At 40.0% G+C, this 20362-nt stretch overlaps 2 protein-coding genes across 5 annotated transcripts in view; one reads left to right on the top strand and one right to left on the bottom strand.

Moving 5' to 3' along the window:
• Positions 1–3931: 3931 nt before the first annotated feature.
• LOC117495297 (complement factor H-like) lies at positions 3932–9490 on the bottom strand. The gene is made up of 9 exons (XM_034146484.1): positions 9384–9490; positions 9105–9296; positions 8303–8482; positions 8030–8220; positions 6307–6343; positions 5930–6091; positions 5692–5859; positions 4315–4340; positions 3932–4190 (listed from the first exon to the last, which is right to left on the bottom strand). The coding sequence occupies exons 1-9, from the start codon at positions 9439–9441 to the stop codon at positions 4158–4160; spliced, it is 1047 nt and encodes a 348-aa protein (XP_034002375.1). The 5' UTR covers positions 9442–9490; the 3' UTR covers positions 3932–4157.
• A 4796-nt stretch (positions 9491–14286) lies between these two features.
• Positions 14287–20362, top strand: part of sf3b1 (splicing factor 3b, subunit 1) — a 33046-nt gene continuing 26970 nt past the window's right edge. For 3 of the 4 annotated variants that reach the window (XM_034146482.1, XM_034146481.1, XM_034146480.1), the window contains exons 1-4: positions 14287–14366; positions 15583–15755; positions 16856–16957; positions 19140–19254. In XM_034146482.1, the coding sequence (XP_034002373.1) occupies positions 14339–14366; positions 15583–15755; positions 16856–16957; positions 19140–19254 (418 nt within the window). In that variant the 5' untranslated portion in view covers positions 14287–14338. The remainder of the gene's footprint in view (positions 14367–15582; positions 15756–16855; positions 16958–19139; positions 19255–20362) is intronic. The other variant, XM_034146478.1, reaches the window with a different exon arrangement.

Genomic DNA, 20362 nt, shown 5'->3' with positions numbered 1-20362 from the left:
TGAACGGGTCCTAGCAGCCGAACATATTACAATGCCGTTATGTGATGACCTCCAAAGAGAAAAGCAAGCAAACTCGGAATAAAGTATTTTTTTTTTTTTTTAAATGTTTTCGGATTTCACATCAACAGGAAGTCCGGTTAACTAAAATGTCCGTGCGGAACAATACCCCCAACCCATAGATCCGTGGGTGAATAATGTCAATCACCACATTACACACATCCCTTCACACTTACATTTTAATTTACATTAAAGTATTTCGTGAGGCCTTCTAAAATGTTTTAAAATATAATTAGGGTTGTAGTTGAAGAGTTTGTAAATTGCGTTGCCTGGCAACGCAATCGCATAACGGCACTTCCATTAATTCCACAACCACACACATGGATTAACATCGATTTAATACATTAATGTAGCCTTTGTTTCTGCTAAAAGAGGTGTCAACCAGCTGGGGCAACAAGAAAATCGGCGAAATCGAGTGTGACTATTACAAAATAAATAATTATTATATTAATATTGACAATAACAACCGACCGTCGGGGAGCGTTCTCATGGCGTCTATTATCAACGCTATGGGAGGTCTATGAAGGTCTATGGGACGCCCTGCCCGTTGAAAACTGACTCTCAAGGGGTACCCTGTCCGTAATGGAGTGACGGGGAGGGGCCCTGACCGTCCGTCAACATGTGACGGGTTGGGAGTGAGAACGTGTTGATGCAGCACAAGACGCGAGTCTTGTAACCCCTCCCCCGGCCCTGGCGCGATCGTGGAAATATGATTGGCGGCAATTTCATTTGAACGGGACGGCGCAAAACGAGAAGCATTCGGACCCAAGTAGAGGGAAGGAATGAGGTATTTGCGGTCTACAATGACAGAGAAGAGACTGTCAAGTTTGGCTGTACTCAGCCTTGAATCAAAACGCACTAAAGCTTTAGATCTTAATACGTTTGTGAGGCGTTTTGCTGAACAAAATGGTAATCGCCGCATTCAGCTAAGGCCCTGACACGCCAACCCGATTATCGGCGTTGGTGGGCGTCAGGCCGACGATGACCGTCGACACGCCCTAATCGGATTGGTGTGTCCCGCACCGTCGGTCTCTTCAGCCGACCCGACGCCTTTTCGGCCGAAAACCCGCCGATTCAACATGTTGAATCGGTAGGCTGTCGGCCAAAGGCAGTCGGCGAAAGAAATCATTCTGATTGGCTGTTCAGCTAGCGAATCAGTGCATGAGAAGCGAAACGGAAGTGAGGGACCCAAACAAACTATTAAGAAGGCAAATCTGAGATTTCATTTAACTCCAGCTCTCGACACAGGTTCGGGAAAGCCCCATGAGCTTCTCGCTGTAGAGTGAAAATGGAACGCACACGCTATTTGTTGTTTGTTTATATCACGCAGTCTGTTCTTCTTCTCTCGGTTATCACGCAGTCTGTCTTCCGGTTGTTGCCTCTTTTGAATGACGAATACACACTACCGCCGCCTGCTGGTAAGGAGAGTTATTGCCACTCACGCATGTGCAGTTCGTACGTGCTTCTTGGCCGTCGGCTGAAGTCTTTGCGGTGTGTTCCAGTGCGACACACCGCCAATCCGCAGAGATGCGAGGCGACGCGACAGTCGGGGTCGGTCTGTGTCAGTTCTTTGTTGTCAGATTGGTGTGTCAGGGCCTTTAAGCCTCTTACACACCGAGCCGATTATCGGCGTCGATAGATGTCGATTTTTTTTATTGCATATTACAAATATGTTTTCAAACCAGGTTTAAAAGTAAATACCACCACCTGCTGTAATGGATACTGTAGATCAGGGGTCTCAAACTCAAGGCCCGGGGGCCAAATTCGTCCCGCGACTTCATTTTATGTGGCCCCGCAAGAGCTTGCAAAGAATATAATACGTTTATTATACGGTTACATGCTGCTTTACAGAAGCAGGTTACCCATAAACGACATGTCCCACAATGCATCTCGTTTTGTGACATGCGCACTGAAGGGACTTGTAATTATTTGCCCTGGACTTCTGCTTTCAGATGTAGTTAATTACTAAGTTATTATCGTATCCGATAATAATCCAATTCAGAGGCAATAATGTAATATAATACATAATTTTATATATATATTATATATTTATATAGTTACAACCGGCCCTTTGAGTGCAACCTTTATGCGAATGTGGCTCGCGATGAAATTGAGTTTGACACCCCTGCTGTAGATGAATGCTGCTCTGGTTAAGTCACAGACACACAGAGGTCCCGCGGCAGGGTATTCAGGTAAGAGGGTGGGCGGAGGCTAACTGTGGCCGTTTGTTGCTAATGCCGTACAACCCACAAATGACGTCAAAGATTAATTTTACGTCACGTATGAACCCGAAACCTAACTTGCCCATTTTTTTAGCGGCTTCCACATATTTGGATCAGGGGGGAAAGAGAAACAGTCTACCTCTTTTGCTGAAACTTTGTCAGTCTCTTAAAACACAGGGGAGCCATATATATGTATTCAATACATTAAAAAGTGCATTTTGCACAATAGGGGACTTTTAGAGCATGTCACAGTAGAGGAAAAAAATACAAATATGAACCTGAAAATGAGCAGAATAGGGCCCTTTTAAAAGTACAATATTTCGTTCTTTTGTTTACTGTGCGTCATTTATTTGACAAATTACACTCAGCTGTGTGTGTGGAATTCGGTAAAAGGAGAATGGAAAAGAAACTAAAAATGATTAAAGAGGCACAGTTATACTCAAACAATATTATCCAAAGTGTTTTTTTTTGTTATACCTTAAATATCATGGCTATCGTCCATACCAGTGTGTTGAAACACCCATAAGAACGTTATAATAGTAACAGTGGCGGCTGTTCAGTATAGGGCGCTAGGGCGGCGCCCCCCCCCCCCTCCTCCGTGGTGGAAAGTGATTTTTCTTTTTTAATTAATTTTCTATATATTTAAAATAAAAATGAACTAATTATCCTCAGAATGTATGTGTTTAAATGTACAATAATGTTTATATATCATATCTAAACTATTATTACAGTATGTTTCATTACCCTCTCTCGTCTGGGGCGCCCACTTTCTGGTGCAAACAAGGCATCAGAGCGAAGAGGAAAACATTAGTTTCTTTGTGCCTAAAATCTGCCGGGTCATATATTGCACCTCAAACCACAAATAAATCCTGAGTCACGGTCTCTTTACTTTACTTTACTAAAGAACTGTAAAAGAAAGGATCTAATTCAGAAATCACAGTCTCAGTGTCTTACTGCTGCCTGCCACTCGTCCAGCGGCAGACCGACCAGACATCGATCACACTATTGATTTAGATTGAACCATAAAGAGGCCGATCAACGATCTCTAATAACATTATTTAATAGTTTGCCTAACTGACCATCATAACTGGGCTCCTTGTAGACAGGGGCGCTGTAAGGGGGTGAAAAGTTAGGATGATTCTAAGGGCCCGTGACTGACAGGGGCCCAAACTATTTTAGAACATTAAGAAAAAAATGATTAAGTGACCAATGTGATATCTTTTCATGGGGCCCAAAATCCCTGGCGGCGCCCCTGCTTGTAGATAAAAAAAGGGCTGGTATTATAAATATTTTGATGTAAAATATGTAAAATCCATTCAAATGACAGCGAGTGTTTTCACCCAAAAGGGGCGTGGTCTTGCATAGAGGGAAAGTACCCAGATTGTTGCTCTCATCTATTTAGATGTAACTACTAGAAGTCATCATCTGGGGTTATTTTTCAATGTTTTCGTCTGGTGGGGCATGTATAAATGTATAGTATAGTATGTCAAAACATATGAAAAAACATCATAGTACAGTTTGTTGAAGTATGGAAAAATAGTATGGTATGTCTGATAAGGCAAGTGTGAAAGAAATTATAGTACAGTATGTCAAACATTTCATGAAAGAAGTAACAAAATACAAGAATCCTGCAAAAAAATTAAAAAGGCGTCCAAGAGTTGAATACTTTATTGAGACCTCTAGATGAAATACACACTGTATTTGTTGAGTTATTTTTGCACCTTTAAGCACAGTCATTTCCTCCTACAGTAGTGAGGCATTCACAGAACCATATGAAAAGCCAGACATATATTCTAGAAAACACAAAGTGTCTCACAATCTTAACCCTCAAAAGTTGCCAGGGTGTCTCAGTGTGTGAGAGCCAATCCAAGGGCAGCATTACATTCCTGGCAATAGATCGTTGCAGAGACCCTGGTGAAAAACAAAAAACAATATAATAAGAAATGAAAACAAAATATGGTAAAATACAAATGCATGAACACAAGCTTTAATACAATGTGTTTCTTCAAAAGGTATATTCAGAAATAACACTCACCGTTTTTATTTCAACCTTATGGCAACCTGAAAACATGGAGAGAAAAGAACAACACTGAAAATGTGGAGCTGCTAAAGGCTCCAGGCTACATTAGCCACTACCAACAAATAAACATTAAAATGACTGATTTAACTCTGCAGGTGAGTTGCTTTGTGGGTAATGTAGGCAAGTGTTGACTGTGAATTTGATGGTGCCACTTGAGTACAAAGCCAAAACTGTGAAATTATCTTTGAAATAAATTGTTTTTTCGGATTAAAGAGATCAACTTAATTTGCTTATGCTAAACATGTAGCTAGCAGGGGTTAGCTTCTCTTAGCAGGAACTCAACCGAGGTGGGAAGTAACTAAGTACATTTACTCAAGTACTTTGAGATACTTTTACTCTACTTGAGTATTTCCATTTTATGCTACTTTGTACTTCTACTCCACTACACATATTTGTAGTTACTGTGCAGATTTGGATGAATGATGTGAAATATAATCAAGTATTAAATCAGACTTTAGTTCCACCTGGAGTAAATCCACAAGCTACCGTGCAGTATACAAAGTCATTCAAACTAGCTGCACCTTTACCAGCTTTGAGAACACTTTCATGATCAATCATTATAAAACATGTCATATATATTATTCTGAAATGGACCAATCTGCACAATGACTACTTTTACTGTCGCTACTTTAACTATATTTTGATGATAATACTTTTCTACTTTTACTTGAGGAACATTTGAATGCAGGAATTGTACTGTAACAGAGTATTCCTACACTCTGGTACTTCTACTTTTACTCAAGTACAAGATTTAAGTACTTCTCCCACCTCTGGAAGTCAATACTATCTGCTTAACTGTCTGGAAACCATTGTGAATGTAATCAGGCCATTAAGAAGCCGTCATCAGCTGTTTCCAATGTAAGGCAGATGGGCGACTGTAGCTACGAGGGAGTGCGGTCTTCTTTCAACCAGAAGGTCGTGAGTTCGATCCCAGCCCATGTAGTCAACATGTCGATTAATCCTTGAGCAAGATACTTGCAGTATAGACTGCAGTATCTTTAGGGGTGTGGTCTTGCTCGGTTAATGAATAATTATAATCAAAACATATCATATATATTATTCTGAAATGGACCAATCTGCAGAATGATTACTTTTACTTTTGGTACTTTAACTATATTTTGAGGCTAACACCTTTGTACTTTTACTTGAAGAACATTTTGAATGCGTGGTCTTACTCGGGACTTGACCAAAAAGCAAAAACACTGAGAAGTTGCTTGGGTATTCGACTAAATTACTTAGTTCTTGCTTTCCGTAAGCTATGTCTTTTAAACAACAATGTTCAAAAATATTTTAATGGCATTGAATATGTAACAAGCTTTAAATTATACTTACATTCAGAAAACTTAACTTTCCCATGAGTGCACCGGGCTTCAGAAAATTGATAAAAAAACCTGCCAGACCTGGAACATTCCAAATGCTCTTCTTCACCATCATTTATAAATCTGACTCCAACAGATTTTACGTGAGAAACTTCATCAGTGTTCACAGAACAGTAGGTGGCTGGAAAAAGAAACAACACATTTATTTACACAGCCAAGTTATCTGAATGTTAGAGTGGACTTGTTTTTACCTTTGCAGGTGGGTGCTTCGGACCACGTGCCATTGCTGTAACATTCCACCATCTTCGGACCCACTAGTTCGTAATAAGCAGCGCATCGGTACTGCAAATACCTTCCAGTGTTTTTCACAACGTCACCGTTAGCAACCAGGGGGGGAGTTCCACAGGTGTTGACTGAAATAGAAAAAAGAAATGTGTTATTTCAGAAATACTTATTTCAAGATGCCATAGCAGAGTAAATCATCTCAAATGTAAAACCTTCTTTGTCATTTTAACTGTTGTTCATTTGTCTCAACCAGTACAATTGTAATTTCAAACGTATTGTATATATGAGGGTTATGTTATACTATAACAGTCCTATTACATTTCTCATACAAATCCAAGCCTACCTCCGGAGACAGGTTCCGTCACAGTAGTGTCCCCCCCCACCTGCAGAACCACCATGTCCAGTAGAAGAAGAACAAAAAAAATACATACAATATGTTTACTTTTATGAATCACAAAATATGGTGGTTTTCTTTGAACAAAAGTTGGTCTCTCACCAAAATGCAGTTTTGGATTATTTATCTGTTATTGAAATTAAACATGTTTTTATAGTTCTTGGTCTTTTTTACTACTTGAGGGCAGCAGAACAGCACTGGCATATTATCACCTTATAAATGGAATATGGTGGATTTGTTAGAAAAAAGTGGCCTATTTACACAGTCAGCTGACACAGAGCAACATGAGCATTCATTTCAACAAATCTTAGCAGAGTATTTTTATTGTGGTAGTTCAATAAGAAATAGATAAATGCGCTAACAGTGAAAATAAAGAACTATTAGCAAGTTGACAAAAATGTGAACAATGCTGATTTAAATTGTTCACTACACGTTCACAGATACTCATCAAGTATGGGGGGAATGAGTCCTAAGACATGGAAATTAGTTAGCATTTTACCACTTGATGGGTTAGATTTTCACATTTTGTCCTTCGACAAAAAATGCATATGATATTACCCCACTAGCAGTGAATATCCGAAGCTTTTATGTGTCATAAAAATGGCGGTTGATAACAAGAGGCTAAATGCGACTACTGAAGGCCAGGGGTGGACTGGGACTCAAAATCAGCCCGGGAAACTCGACCGGCCGACCGGCCCAGCTCGGTACCGCTAGTCAATTGTCAACGCGGGGGGTTGCTAGTGAATTGTCCGAACGGCCCACTTCGGTACCGGCCCACCGAAGAAAACTCCCGGTATTCCCAATAGGCGCGTTCACACCGCAGTACTTTTCCCACTTTAGTTCCGATATAGTTCCGAAATGTTGCGTTCACACCGAAAAAATCTGGAACTAAAATTAGTTAATGAGAACCTTTTTTACCCTCTTTTCCGTCCCTGCTAGAGAGCAGGTACTTTCGTGGGAGAAAAAGGTGCTGGGAGTCCCGGCAGCTTCTACTGAAGCCAGTCCCCAACTCCGGGGACTTCCGGCCGGGGACTTCGGGTGGCAGTATACGCCGTGAAGTTGTTTGCGGCCTGCCAGTAAACCAAAAGCAGAAGAAGAAGAAGTGACGTCAGCGGCTTCATTTGCCTAATCCTCCCCCAGGGACTTATTCCGGTGTGAACGCGATCTGTACTTAGTTTATGAGAGCTAAAGATTTCTCATGAACTAAGTTCTGATGAACCTTTGTGGGAAAAGTACTGCGGTGTGAAAGCGCCTAATGGCCACTCCGCCCCTGCTGAACGCCATCCCGCCGAAAATTAGCCGCCTTTAGCTTAGCGGTTGTGACACGCAGCTATGCAGTGATGTAGCTTGTAGTTCTAGATGTAGTTTGTTTTTCACCTAGCGTTAGCTTTTTACTTCTGGTGATTGCATCTAGGCTTCCAAAATCACAAAGTGGTGTTAATATGTGGAGATTATTCTGCTGAACAAAAACGTCATCATCTTATTTTCTGCAATATTCCTAAATCCAATGGAAAAATTCCTATTGTTTTTGTTGAAGGAGATGTTACTTGCTTACAACAATACTTCAACTGCACCCCTCTATTTGATGCAATGTCAATTTAAAGCAAAAAGTTAATGTATCAGTACTCCACCCTGTCTCCTTTAATGACAGCAGATTGCACTGTTTTCACTTACTGCACGTTGGGCCTTCAGTCCAGTTTCCTGAGATGCAAATGATTGTTTTGGTGTCTGCTCCCTCTGCAACATATCCATCTTCACACTTACACTGCAGTTGTGAGTTTACAGCAAACACCTCCTGGTATCCCTTACCAATGATGACTGCATGGGGGATTTTAGGGGGATCACCACATGATTCGGTACTCCCTGAAAATGAGGTTATTGTATAAAGTGGATTTAAGATTTAGACACTGATTTGATTCTGGTAACTGTTTAACTTTGAACTTACTTTCACAGATTGGCACAGAGGACCATATTCCGTTTATACACTGCGCTGTGGCGTCATGGTCTTTGTGTTCATATCCTTCTTCACATCTTACCCTGATTTTGCCTCCATCCTTATACCAACCATCTGTGCTTGCATCGTAGTTTCCATTTGGGATAGTCAGTGGCATACAGGCTTTTTCATCTGTGTTGGAAAATAAATTAATACAATTTGAAATAAAGTGCAGCACACGACAGCTCCTATGCATTGTCCTTTATTCAGTGGACGTTAGGGCCCCCAAATACTTTTTCAAGATCAACAATGAAGAAGAAGACATTATACCATCTTGACACTCTTTTCATTTTTTAAAATGCCATTATTTGAGTGAACAATATCTCTAAGGTTTTATTAAACCAAACATTATTGTTAAATTTAACCACAACTCATATATTTATTTCATTGTTTTATATTAAATAAGTTCGGCACAAAATGAACCAGCATCATTCAGAAATGAAATAAAAAGGAATCTTTGCCAACTCTTTAAATGTTATGCTAAAATATGTGTGTGCCGCCGGGTTGTGTTGGTGTTTGTATAATTCATATCTGTTTGTTGGTGACATGTAACAAAAAGCTGACTAATGTACAACAAATGTGTCATAAAGAAAATATCTCAAGTAGGTGTCATACAGGTTCAAAAGCAGGACATTATCCTTTAAATCCCAATCAGAATGAAATGAAAATAAATAAGTATAACACTGTACACTGAAAAACACAACGTAGAGCTGCTCATTTAAACAAACCACCAAAAAAACTATAGAAAACGTACCTATACATTGGGGATTAGCAGACCAATTGCCATTTTGACACCTGCTGGTCCCCCACCAGCCCTTCACTGCTGGTTTAAGTCCGGCATGACAGGCATAACTGAGCGTGGCTTCATGATTATAAGCTGATTGTCCAGGGGAAAAAAACCCGCCATTCAGACTGGGAGCAGGACAAGGCTGAGCTGCACTTTGTGCTGAAATATAATGACAAACATAACTTTCAAATAATATATATCCAGACAAATTCAGAAGTTTCTAAGCAACAGAGTTGAATCCCTTACCATGCAGCACTTGTGGATTCCAAACCAGGAGAAAAACTCCAAGATATCTCACGCACATTTTGTCAGGAATGAAATAATAATGCCAAAAGGGTTTCAGTTAAGATCAGGACCAGTTAATAATTGTTGAGGGCATTCAGCCAAAAAGCAAAGAAGTTAAGAAATAGTAAACATTCAGCTGAGTTACGGTCATCAGCCTCCGTGGACTTCAGTCAGATCAGTCGCATTTTACAAAAGCACTTTGCTTTGTTGAGATCAACAGTGTGTACAGCTGTTTTTATCATTATCCTGCTTTGGTTAACACATTTTTTTTTTTTATCAAATTAAATCCTAGTCCTCCAATATTTATGCTAAATATCATTGGAATCATACCCCTTAATTATTTTGTGAAACATGATTTGAAGTGAGCACTAGTTCTCTAATTTCCTGTTCAAGGACACATTTTATGCTGACAAACATTCTGTATTGAGCTTCTTCTGCCTGCCGTATGCTCCCAACCTCATGTTTTATTCATTTGTATCTACATCTAAAACTTAATATTGTGTGTCAAACCAACTTTAAAATTGCATTCCACTACCGACTGTATCTGAGTGTTGAATGAAGCGCTTGTTAAGTAAATAAAAGCAATTTGGCTTTGTATTATGGTCCAAGAGTTAATCAACTATAACTTCATTATCCGAATATTACATAATAATATACATTTTCCATTATCGGCCGGAGCATTGTCTTTACAGGATAATCCCATTTTATGAACACTAAAGCTGAACATTGTATCATCTAATATATACGGTATGACTAAATTACCTCCATCTGCTCCTGGTGTGACTGGTTATGATTAAATAATAAGTAAAGTTATGATTCTGTCAATAAACCTTCAAGATGTGCACTTTTATATACGTGTTGGTTAGGCAGCTGAAGGCCCATCAACACAACAACACATGGTTCAGATGCTAATTTGCCAGAAACACTGTAAATATTTATTGGAAAGTTGAGTTTTCTGTTTTGAAAATGTGTTTTGTTGTGACACCACCATACTGTAAGTGAGTCTTTCTGTCCATGTATCAGCATACTTTGCAGTCAGAGGCGGATCTACCAGGGTGGCATGGGGTGGCAACTGCCACCCTAAAAATAGGCCTTGCCACCCCAGCTGCCACCCCAGTTGGCAGCTTTGTTTTGAAAGAAAAGTTGTGGCTCATCGGACATTTATGAGAGAAAGTCTCTAATGTCCGAGTGCAAGTGAATGCAGCCAACACGTTCTCACTCCCAACCCGTCACATGTTGACGGTCGGTCAGGGCCCCTCCCCGTCACTCTATTACGGACAGGGTACCCCTTGAGAGTCAGTTTTCAACTGGCAGGGCGTCCCATTGACTTGCATAGAGCTCCCTGAACGTTGGTAATAGACAAGTTGGGATCGCGGCTAAATGCTCTCCGCAGATCCATTCTCACAGCGTTTATCAACCTTTTTCTTACTCAAGATCAAGCCACACTTATTGTTTTTACTTCTTTATTTTAATTGAATAATGTAGGACTTTTGTTGCCGTCAGTTAGGGGGAGAGTAGGGGCTCAGAATACTGAAATCTGTATTGTTTCATCGTTTTTTCCTTCTAATTTTGTATTCTTCTCTAAACCACACACTGTTATTTACTCAACAATAACACATAATTATCCTTGTGTGTATTTATTTGTTTGATTAATAAACACAAGTTGGAGTCCGTCAGGACCGAGGGTCGGAGCAGCTCATAGTAGTTGCTTTAGAGAATTTTACACGCGGAAGTAAGTATTCTCTCCGCTTCGCTTGACAAACCCCGTGATAGTCCTCAAGCTCTGTGATTGGATGATTGAGTGTGCGCCGAGGGTTACGCCGAGCGTCAAACAGCACTTTGAAATGGGATGGAACCACGACAGACTGTCCAAAACTGGATTTGAACGGGTCCTAGCAGCCGAACATATTACAATGCCGTTATGTGATGACCTCCAAAGAGAAAAGCAAGCAAACTCGGAATAAAGTATTATTATTTTTTTTTAAATGTTTTCGGATTTCACATCAACAGGAAGTCCGGTTAACTAAAATGTCCGTGCGGAACAATACCCCCAACCCATAGATCCGTGGGTGAATAATGTCAATCACCACATTACACACATCCCTTCACACTTACATTTTAATTTACATTAAAGTATTTCGTGAGGCCTTCTAAAATGTTTTAAAATATAATTAGGGTTGTAGTTGAAGAGTTTGTAAATTGCGTTGCCTGGCAACGCAATCGCATAACGGCACGTCCATTAATTCCACAACCACACACATGGATTAACATCGATTTAATACATTAATGTAGCCTTTGTTTCTGCTAAAAGAGGTGTCAACCAGCTGGGGCAACAAGAAAATCGGCGAAATCGAGTGTGACTATTACAAAATAAATAATTATTATATTAATATTGACAATAACAACCGACCGTCGGGGAGCGTTCTCATGGCGTCTATTATCAACGCTATGGGAGGTCTATGAAGGTCTATGGGACGCCCTGCCCGTTGAAAACTGACTCTCAAGGGGTACCCTGTCCGTAATGGAGTGACGGGGAGGGGCCCTGACCGTCCGTCAACATGTGGCGGGTTGGGAGTGAGAACGTGTTGATGCAGCACAAGACGCGAGTCTTGTAACCCCTCCCCCGGCCCTGGCGCGATCGTGGAAATATGATTGGCGGCAATTTCATTTGAACGGGACGGCGCAAAACGAGAAGCATTCGGACCCAAGTAGACGGAAGGAATGAGGTATTTGCGGTCTACAATGACAGAGAAGAGACTGTCAAGTTTGGCTGTACTCAGCCTTGAATCAAAACGCACTAAAGCTTTAGATCTTAATACGTTTGTGAGGCGTTTTGCTGAACAAAATGGTAATCGCCGCATTCAGCTAAGGCCCTGACACGCCAACCCGATTATCGGCGTTGGTGGGCGTCAGGCCGACGATGACCGTCGACACGCCCTAATCGGATTGGTGTGTCCCGCACCGTCGGTCTCTTCAGCCGACCCGACGCCTTTTCGGCCGAAAACCTGCCGATTCAACATGTTGAATCGGTAGGCTGTCGGCCAAAGGCAGTCGGCGAAAGAAATCATTCTGATTGGCTGTTCAGCTAGCGAATCAGTGCATGAGAAGCTAAACGGAAGGGAGGGACCCAAACAAATTATTAAGAAGGCAAATCTGAGATTTCATTTAACTCCAGCTCTCGACACAGGTTGGGGAAAGCCCCATGAGCTTCTCGTTGTAGAGTGAAAATGGAACGCACACGCTATTTGTTGTTTGTTTATATCACGCAGTCTGTTCTTCTTCTCTCGGTGTATCACGCAGTCTGTCTTCCGGTTGTTGCCTCTTTTGAATGACGAATACACACTACCGCCGCCTGCTGGTAAGGAGAGTTATTGCCACTCACGCATGTGCAGTTCGTACGTGCTTCTTGGCCGTCGGCTGAAGTCTTTGCGGTGTGTTCCAGTGCGACACACCGCCAATCCGCAGAGATGCGAGGCGACGCGACAGTCGGGGTCGGTCTGTGTCAGTTCTTTGTTGTCAGATTGGTGTGTCAGGGCCTTTAAGCCTCTTACACACTGAGCCGATTATCGGCGTCGATGGATGTCGATAGATGTCGGGCCGTCGATGAGCGTCGTGTCGCCCTACTCAGATTGGTGTGTACTGCACCGTCGTGTCTTTTCAGCCGTGCCGACACCTTCCGCCGCAGATTCGACATGTTGAATCGGGGGGCCTTCGGCCAAAGAAATCACTCTGATTGGCTGTTCAGCTTAGCGAATCAGTGCATGAGAAGCGAAACGGAAGTGAGGGACCCAAACAAACTATTAAGAAGGAAAATCTGAGATTTCATTTAACTCCAGCTCTCGACACAGTTTCGGGAAAGCCCCATGAGCTTCTCGTTGTAGAGTGAAAATGGAACGCACACGCTATTTGTTGTTTGTTTATATCACGCAGTCTGTTCTTCTTCTCTCGGTGTATCACGCAGTCTCATGGATGTATAATAAGAATACGGTCATTTTGGTATCATACCATATTAAGTCTTTAGCCACACATTTCAGTATTGCATTAGCGTGCAATTTTATTGGGAAATAAATACAGTTGCACAGTGGATCATTGTATTTACATTTTTCTTTTCTTCCTATGTTTTCTTTTCCCTTTATTTGGGCTCTTGGTGTGACGTAGAGAAAAACCCTAAAAACAAGGTTTAAATGATAGGAATAAAATGACGCCAAACTTTTTTGAGGATTTGTAAAGTAACTAATCAAATAGAAATGCAAATAGAGATGAATGTCATATTAAGTTAATCAAAACAAGTTTTAAATAATGTTGTAATGTAAAGTGAGATATATTCCGTCACATACTTATGTATATATAATACCTTGCTTTATATCTTGTTATTGTTAATTTGTCTTTTAATTGTTATGCGGCTGCAACACAAACATTTCTCAAATTGGGATCAATAAAGTACTTCTTATCTTATCTTATTCTATTTACTCCACACGTTTTAAGTTAGTAGCTATGTATGCAAAAGACCAAAATACATGTACCAGCAATTCTCTCAGCTCTCAGCAAATGTTACAACTTAATGTTTTACTTAATTTCTGCAAAATATGATTAGTTGGCTGTAAGCATAGACTGTATACTATACAAATATATAAAGATGTAACCTGTGAGGCATTTTAAAGAAAACACATCAGAATACCTTTATTAGTCCCACAGAGGGGAAATGTACTGACGTTGTCAGTATGTATTATTATTCACACAGTTTGGTACCAATACTTTATTTGAGATATGTTTAATTCATCGGCTGATTTATTATATTTCATAAGCTTTAAATACAAAATAAATAAAAACATTCCTAAACGGATCTGAGATCAGCTAGAAGGAGCCGGAACTCTTGAAGAGCACACTTCCGGTGTCAGACTCCATCCACCACCAAAATGGCGAAGATCGCCAAAACCCACGAAGGTAAATTACTTCCAAAAAAATCAATAACACGCTTCTTTTTAACATTGCTTCTCAATATATTATGTTGTAAGAAGTTATCTCACGACTGTTGCCGTGTCTGTAGCACATTTAGGTGTCTTAATTGTGTTCAAACGCGATGAAAACTAGGCCTGTTTGCAACGCAACGCGGACGGTTTAGATAATGGCGCTGGTTGCTAGTTAGCATGTTAGCTTCTTTTTAGCAACCGACAACTTGCAAGATTTAACACTTTATTTGAGATATTCAGTCAACTTTCCCACCAGACTTACCGGCAAAATTGCATCAGTAAATTAACACATGTTTTACTCAAACGGTACATCCAGCTAATTGCTATATATATTGTTGTTTAATGTTAAATACAAATAATAGCGCAGTTAGCATTAGCTTCATTTAACAACACAACACGCTACACATAAGGCCTGCATCCAGTAGAATCAGAATCAAGTTTATTCGCACATTGCAAAGTAAGTTTGCACATACAAGGAATTTGCTTTTGTGTAGAATAGTGCAAACGTAAACAATCGAAAGAAATGTGTTGTAAAAGTAGGTCAAACGTATAGCTATAATAAAAGTAAGTATTTAAAACTTGTTAGCATTAAAAACGAATAAAGACAATTATTTACAAAAAATTAGTACTATATATATATATATATATATATATATATATATATATATATATATATCTCTCTCTCAAACTACAGTGTATCAGTGCAGTCTTATAGCCGCTATCATTGTACGGTTGGTTAATTTGATTAAGATATGTACCGCATCTGCTTGCTGTTGAATTTTATCTTAATCTATAACAATAAATCCTTTATGTTGCTATTATTTATTGAAATGTATAAAGTAACTACAACTAACAAATACATGTTGTGAAGTAGAAATAGGCATAAACAAAACAAAAGTACTTAAAATGTTTACTTAAGTACATTAAAGTTATTTGAGTTACGTTAAAAGCAGTGATGTAAAGTAACTGTACTTAAGTAAAAAGTTGAGGTACTTGTACAAGATCTTACTTTTCCAACTCTGCATGTTACTTAAGTACTTATACAACACTGTTATATGTAAAAGTCCTGCATTCAAATGCTTATTTAAGCCACCAGGAACATCTTATTGATCTAAAACTAAGATACATTTGTACTGTAGATTGGGAATTTGTCAATTTCTCACTCTCTTTTCTTATTTATTTCCACGTAGACATCGAGGCCCAGATCCTCGAGATCCAGGGGATGAAGGCCAATCTCCTGGAGGAAGGCGACCAAGGAGTGGGCCTCGACTCCACTGGCTTTTTTGACCCGGAGATTTATGGAGGCAGCGACAGTCGCTTTGCTGGATATGTCACTTCCATTGCTGCCAATGAAGAGGAGGATGTAAGTATTTTCATACCCAGAGCCAGTGTAAAAAATATCTTTTGTTACCTAACACTAGGGATGGGTATCGAGAACCGGTACTAAGTCAGTACCGGTACCTGATTGGACGGTATTTGTATACCGTTAAGCCGCTGGACAAACGGTGCTGCTATCGGTATTTGAATTACGCTACTTCCTTAGTTTAAACAATTCTGGTTGGTTGAGAACCCTCATCCCGTGTGACGTATCCGGTTTGATTACCACTCTGATTGGCCACTGTGAATGCCACTCGTCATCTCTCCTAACAGCGCTCTTATTATTGTGAGACTCCCGACGGGGGCAGACCATAGCAGGGGACATCTTGCTAGAAACAGCGTCTCAAGGCTTCTTAACATTTAACAACCTATTAATGATGCATACCCACTTAACGGGAAGAAACTCAGTCAAGAGATGATATTAACCATTTAACTACACGGAACAGAAGTCCAACACCAAGAGTCTAAATCAACACTTAGCATAACGGGGCTAACGGCTACTTTAGCACATAACTGGCAAAAGCGATCTTTTCTACGTCATTTTATCATGACAACGGTTAATCCAATGTCTCTGTGTAACTTTAAAATGATTACTGATAATCCATCATTACCTCCGGTTTAGGAGGTGCGCACGCATCGTCTCGTTTTAATTGAATAATGGTCATGTTTACATGGATTTATGAACTGCCCCTAATTACCGCCCCCCTTCCAGAGACACACTGTCAAACACATTCATACCCTGCTTGGTATGACATTGAAAAAGTTACATTAAATAATAAATTACAATAAAACGACTGTTGTTTAATCTTCACATCTTGTAATCATGTCTATAATTTTGAGCACCAAATTATTATTATTATTATTATAAAATCCTAACGATACCCATCCCTACCTAACACTGAAAATTGTAACTACAAGTAAACGTTCTGCATTCAACTTGACTTTTTACTGTTCCTCTTCAATTCCACAGTGTTTTGGGAGCTTGACTGCCCCCCCCCCCCCGCTTTGCCTATTGTATATGAGCTAGGAGAGTCTTGCCTTTTTGGTGAGATTTGACTAGACTCTTGTTTCTTTGTCTTTCCTCAGGACGATGAAGAGGATTCATCAACAAGCTTGTTGGGACAAAAGAAGCCAGGGTACCACGCGCCGGTGGCGATACTCAATGCCATTCCTCAGTCAGACGAGCAAGTATGTGTTCTTAAATATTCATTTTCATCCCTGTCTTCTTGTTATCAAATACGTTTTGTGTGGTGTCAACGTGGGATTTATTATATCCTAGAAAAAAGCAGAATTTGTGCAGTTTCACTTTTTAAATGTTAGGGTTCTTGCGGTCATTAAAAACCTGGAACCTGGAAAAGTTAATTGCTTCGCTTTTACATAAAACAGCTCCGCTCCGGCCTTCCCGCGCAATGCGCGTGACCGGCAAGTGTATTTGTTACGTGTGTGACCTGGGCATTCTGATGAGAGTGATAGATGACAGTATGCCAGGAGGTTGCCGTTTCAACGAGCGTTGGCTAGCAGAAGACAAATACAAGCCATGGCTAAGCCATGGCTAAGACGAGGGTCAAGCGAAGCCCAAGAGTAGCCTCCTGCAAAGTGTGCAACAATAACGATGCGAGAGTCTGCGCTGACGCCACACACCACACGAAAGGTACGCCATAGTAGAGCATTTTAGATTAGGCTAACGTTGCATGTAAAATACATGACACTTTTCTCTGTGCGCGGCAAAACAAGCTCGCCAAAATGGCTTCACTAGTCTGGCAGTATTTTAAGTGTCCGAAAATGACAATAAAATAGCGGTATGCAACGTGTGTGTGAAGCAGAAATCCTGCAGCTCCACCCGCTGTGACGGACCGGTGAGCGAAGCAGAACACACATTAAGAGTTAGACCTAACACACTTAGCTATTTTATCTACCTCTGGAACAAGCTAAACTAGTTATAAATATATTTATTCTTCACTGTCGGGTCGCTCATTACTGGATCAGTGAGCTGCAGGAGATACTGACGGGCTGTCAGGAGAGAGAGAGAGGGAAAGAGAGCGGTATCGGCCGATACTGATTCCGGCGATCGGCTCCAAAATTGGCGATCGGAGCATCCCTAATAATTGTATATGATATGTTTTATAATGATTGATCATGAAAGTGTTATCAAAGCTGGTAAAGTTGCAGCTAGTTTGAATGGCTTTGTATACTACAGAGTAGCTTGTGAATTTACTCCAGGTGGAACTAAAGTCTGATTTAACACTTGATTATATTTCACATCATTCATCCACATCTGTAAAGTAACTAAAGGTATTAAATACATGTAGTGGAGTAGAAGTACACCATTTACCTCTGACTTGTGTTTACTGCCAACCTAAAAGTACCTCAAAAATAGTAATCAATAATATATTGAAAAGTTATTTGGCTGATTGTTTTATATTGGCTCAGCCAGGTTATATGGGATGCCCAGTCTACGTACAGATGGGTCACTCATTTTGAAATATTAAACTTAGTTTTCTTTTCTAACATTTTTAATTTTTCATCCTCATGTAGAATGCTATTATGAAACACACATTTGGTTGTTTATAGCATAAAGAACATCTGATTTAATGTGAGGTAGGGAAATAATCATTTGAGTATAAGTATGTGTATATAAATATGTAATTTACAACAGCTGTAAGATGCTTGAAAAGCTTGAAAATGCTTAAAGTGCTTGAATTTGACTTTGGAAAAGGTGTAAGAACCCTGTGTATAGTGATGAAACGTAAAATGGCATTTAACTGTCGAGGTATTTTGCTGGTGAGAGATTTTAGTTGCTTCAGCGTGTAGAAGCTAGTAAGCCTACTATTGGATTTGTTTTAAATAGACACAACATGTTTCATATGCAGACCTTATTTTCCTGTTCCATGTTAAAATAAACCATTTTCAGTGGTACCGCTGAGAGAGTAATGTTTTTGGTCATGGAAAATTAGGTAAAGGTCATGGTAGGGCTGTGCAATTAATTTTAATCTCGATTACGATTTTGGCTTGCAACGATTACGGAAACAATGTAATCGCAATAAAAACGATTATTTTTAATTAAAACATTTTTTTGTTTTTCAGTTGAATTATACTTAAAGTTCAGGGTAATCAACTGTTAAAAACATAATTTTCAACATTTTTTTTCAATAAATGGATGTTTTCAAAGTAAAAGGATAATCGTTTTTAATAATCGTGATATCAATTATTGACCCAAATAATCGTGATTATGATTTTTGCCATAATCGAACAGCCCTAGGTCATGGAGAAGTCATTGGTGAAAAAGTGTATGAACCCTGAAATGTGTTCCTTTCTACCTTTTTGGTTCAGACATACACTGACACTCTCTTCCCTTATCTTTGTTTTGCAGTATGACCCATTTGCAGAGCATCGTCCGGCGAAGATCGCAGACCGGGAAGATGAATACAAAGGCCGGCGCAGAATGATGATCATCTCCCCCGAGCGTCTCGATCCTTTTGCAGATGGTAAATTCATCTACTTTTTGACTTCATTACACCTTCCCCATTTTCTCCCCCTTTTCATGGTTCACTTTTTTGTGACCCCCATGACTACCAATGGTTTCGCACCCATAGTTTTACTGTTTTAACCCTTCGACCACAATGCAACAGCTTGCTTCCCAGACTTCATTCCTTCCCCGTGGTCAATCCTCTGTGGTTCAGAGAACATTTTGTGTCGTTTGTTTGTTTTTTTCCTAATATATTTAGGATCTGCATTTGTATCAACTTTGCAGCAAATGTCAGTATGGGCTCTTAATGTGCAAATTGAAATTGTTGCGTCCAGTAAAAGACAGTGAAGGGTTGCCATGCTTTTCAGTGGAAAGGTGGTTAGGTGTTAAATATTCAAAAGGGGGTTTTGCACCTAACAAAACGTGGGTCGCAGATAGGTTGTGTGTGAGTCGAAGGGTTAACAATCCCATGTGAGCATCAGCCTAAATTAGGATCGGTGAAGTGTCCACTTGTCGAAGCATTTGAGAATAAAATATTATGTTTGAGTGTTATCTACGGTGTAATTTACCAACTGCTATGCAGAGCTCAGTAACTGATGAAGAACAACAACCAGCTCGCTCGTAGATCATTTTAGATCCCAAGTCAGGCAGTGGAGAGAAACACGCGTGGTCACTTAAGCGCAGTCATGTTCAGATCATTAGAATTATATCAGGGTTAAATAATAATTGTTGTCTCGGTTGTAATTTAAGAGACTTGTGGTAACTGAACCACCTCTTGGGCTTGAGAAACTTGATAGATATGCAAGGTCTTAGCACGGGACATTTGTTTAACAGATTAAACGTGGCCTGTTTCTCTTATTCATTTGAGGAAAGGGGTTTAGTTAATCTATTTTGTCATTCATTAAACCATTTGATAGATAAGTTAGTTTGCACCTGAAGAAGGCAATGTAGAGTTTAATGTGTAAACAATTCAACAATCAGGGAGCTAGTTTATATTCCTTCCCATTTTTATTGCATCTTCACATTGACTATATAAAATGCCCTGAGTGCTTCAGGTTCAGTCTCAGTAGGTCTTATCTGAAGCCTGCATGTAGACATAGCTCTTTGTACAAAGTTGTTGTGTAAAT

This window comes from Trematomus bernacchii, unplaced genomic scaffold, assembly GCF_902827165.1.
Source record: "Trematomus bernacchii unplaced genomic scaffold, fTreBer1.1, whole genome shotgun sequence".
Classification (NCBI taxonomy): Eukaryota; Metazoa; Chordata; class Actinopteri; order Perciformes; family Nototheniidae; genus Trematomus; species Trematomus bernacchii.
This window is presented reverse-complemented; position numbering and strand designations above follow the sequence as displayed.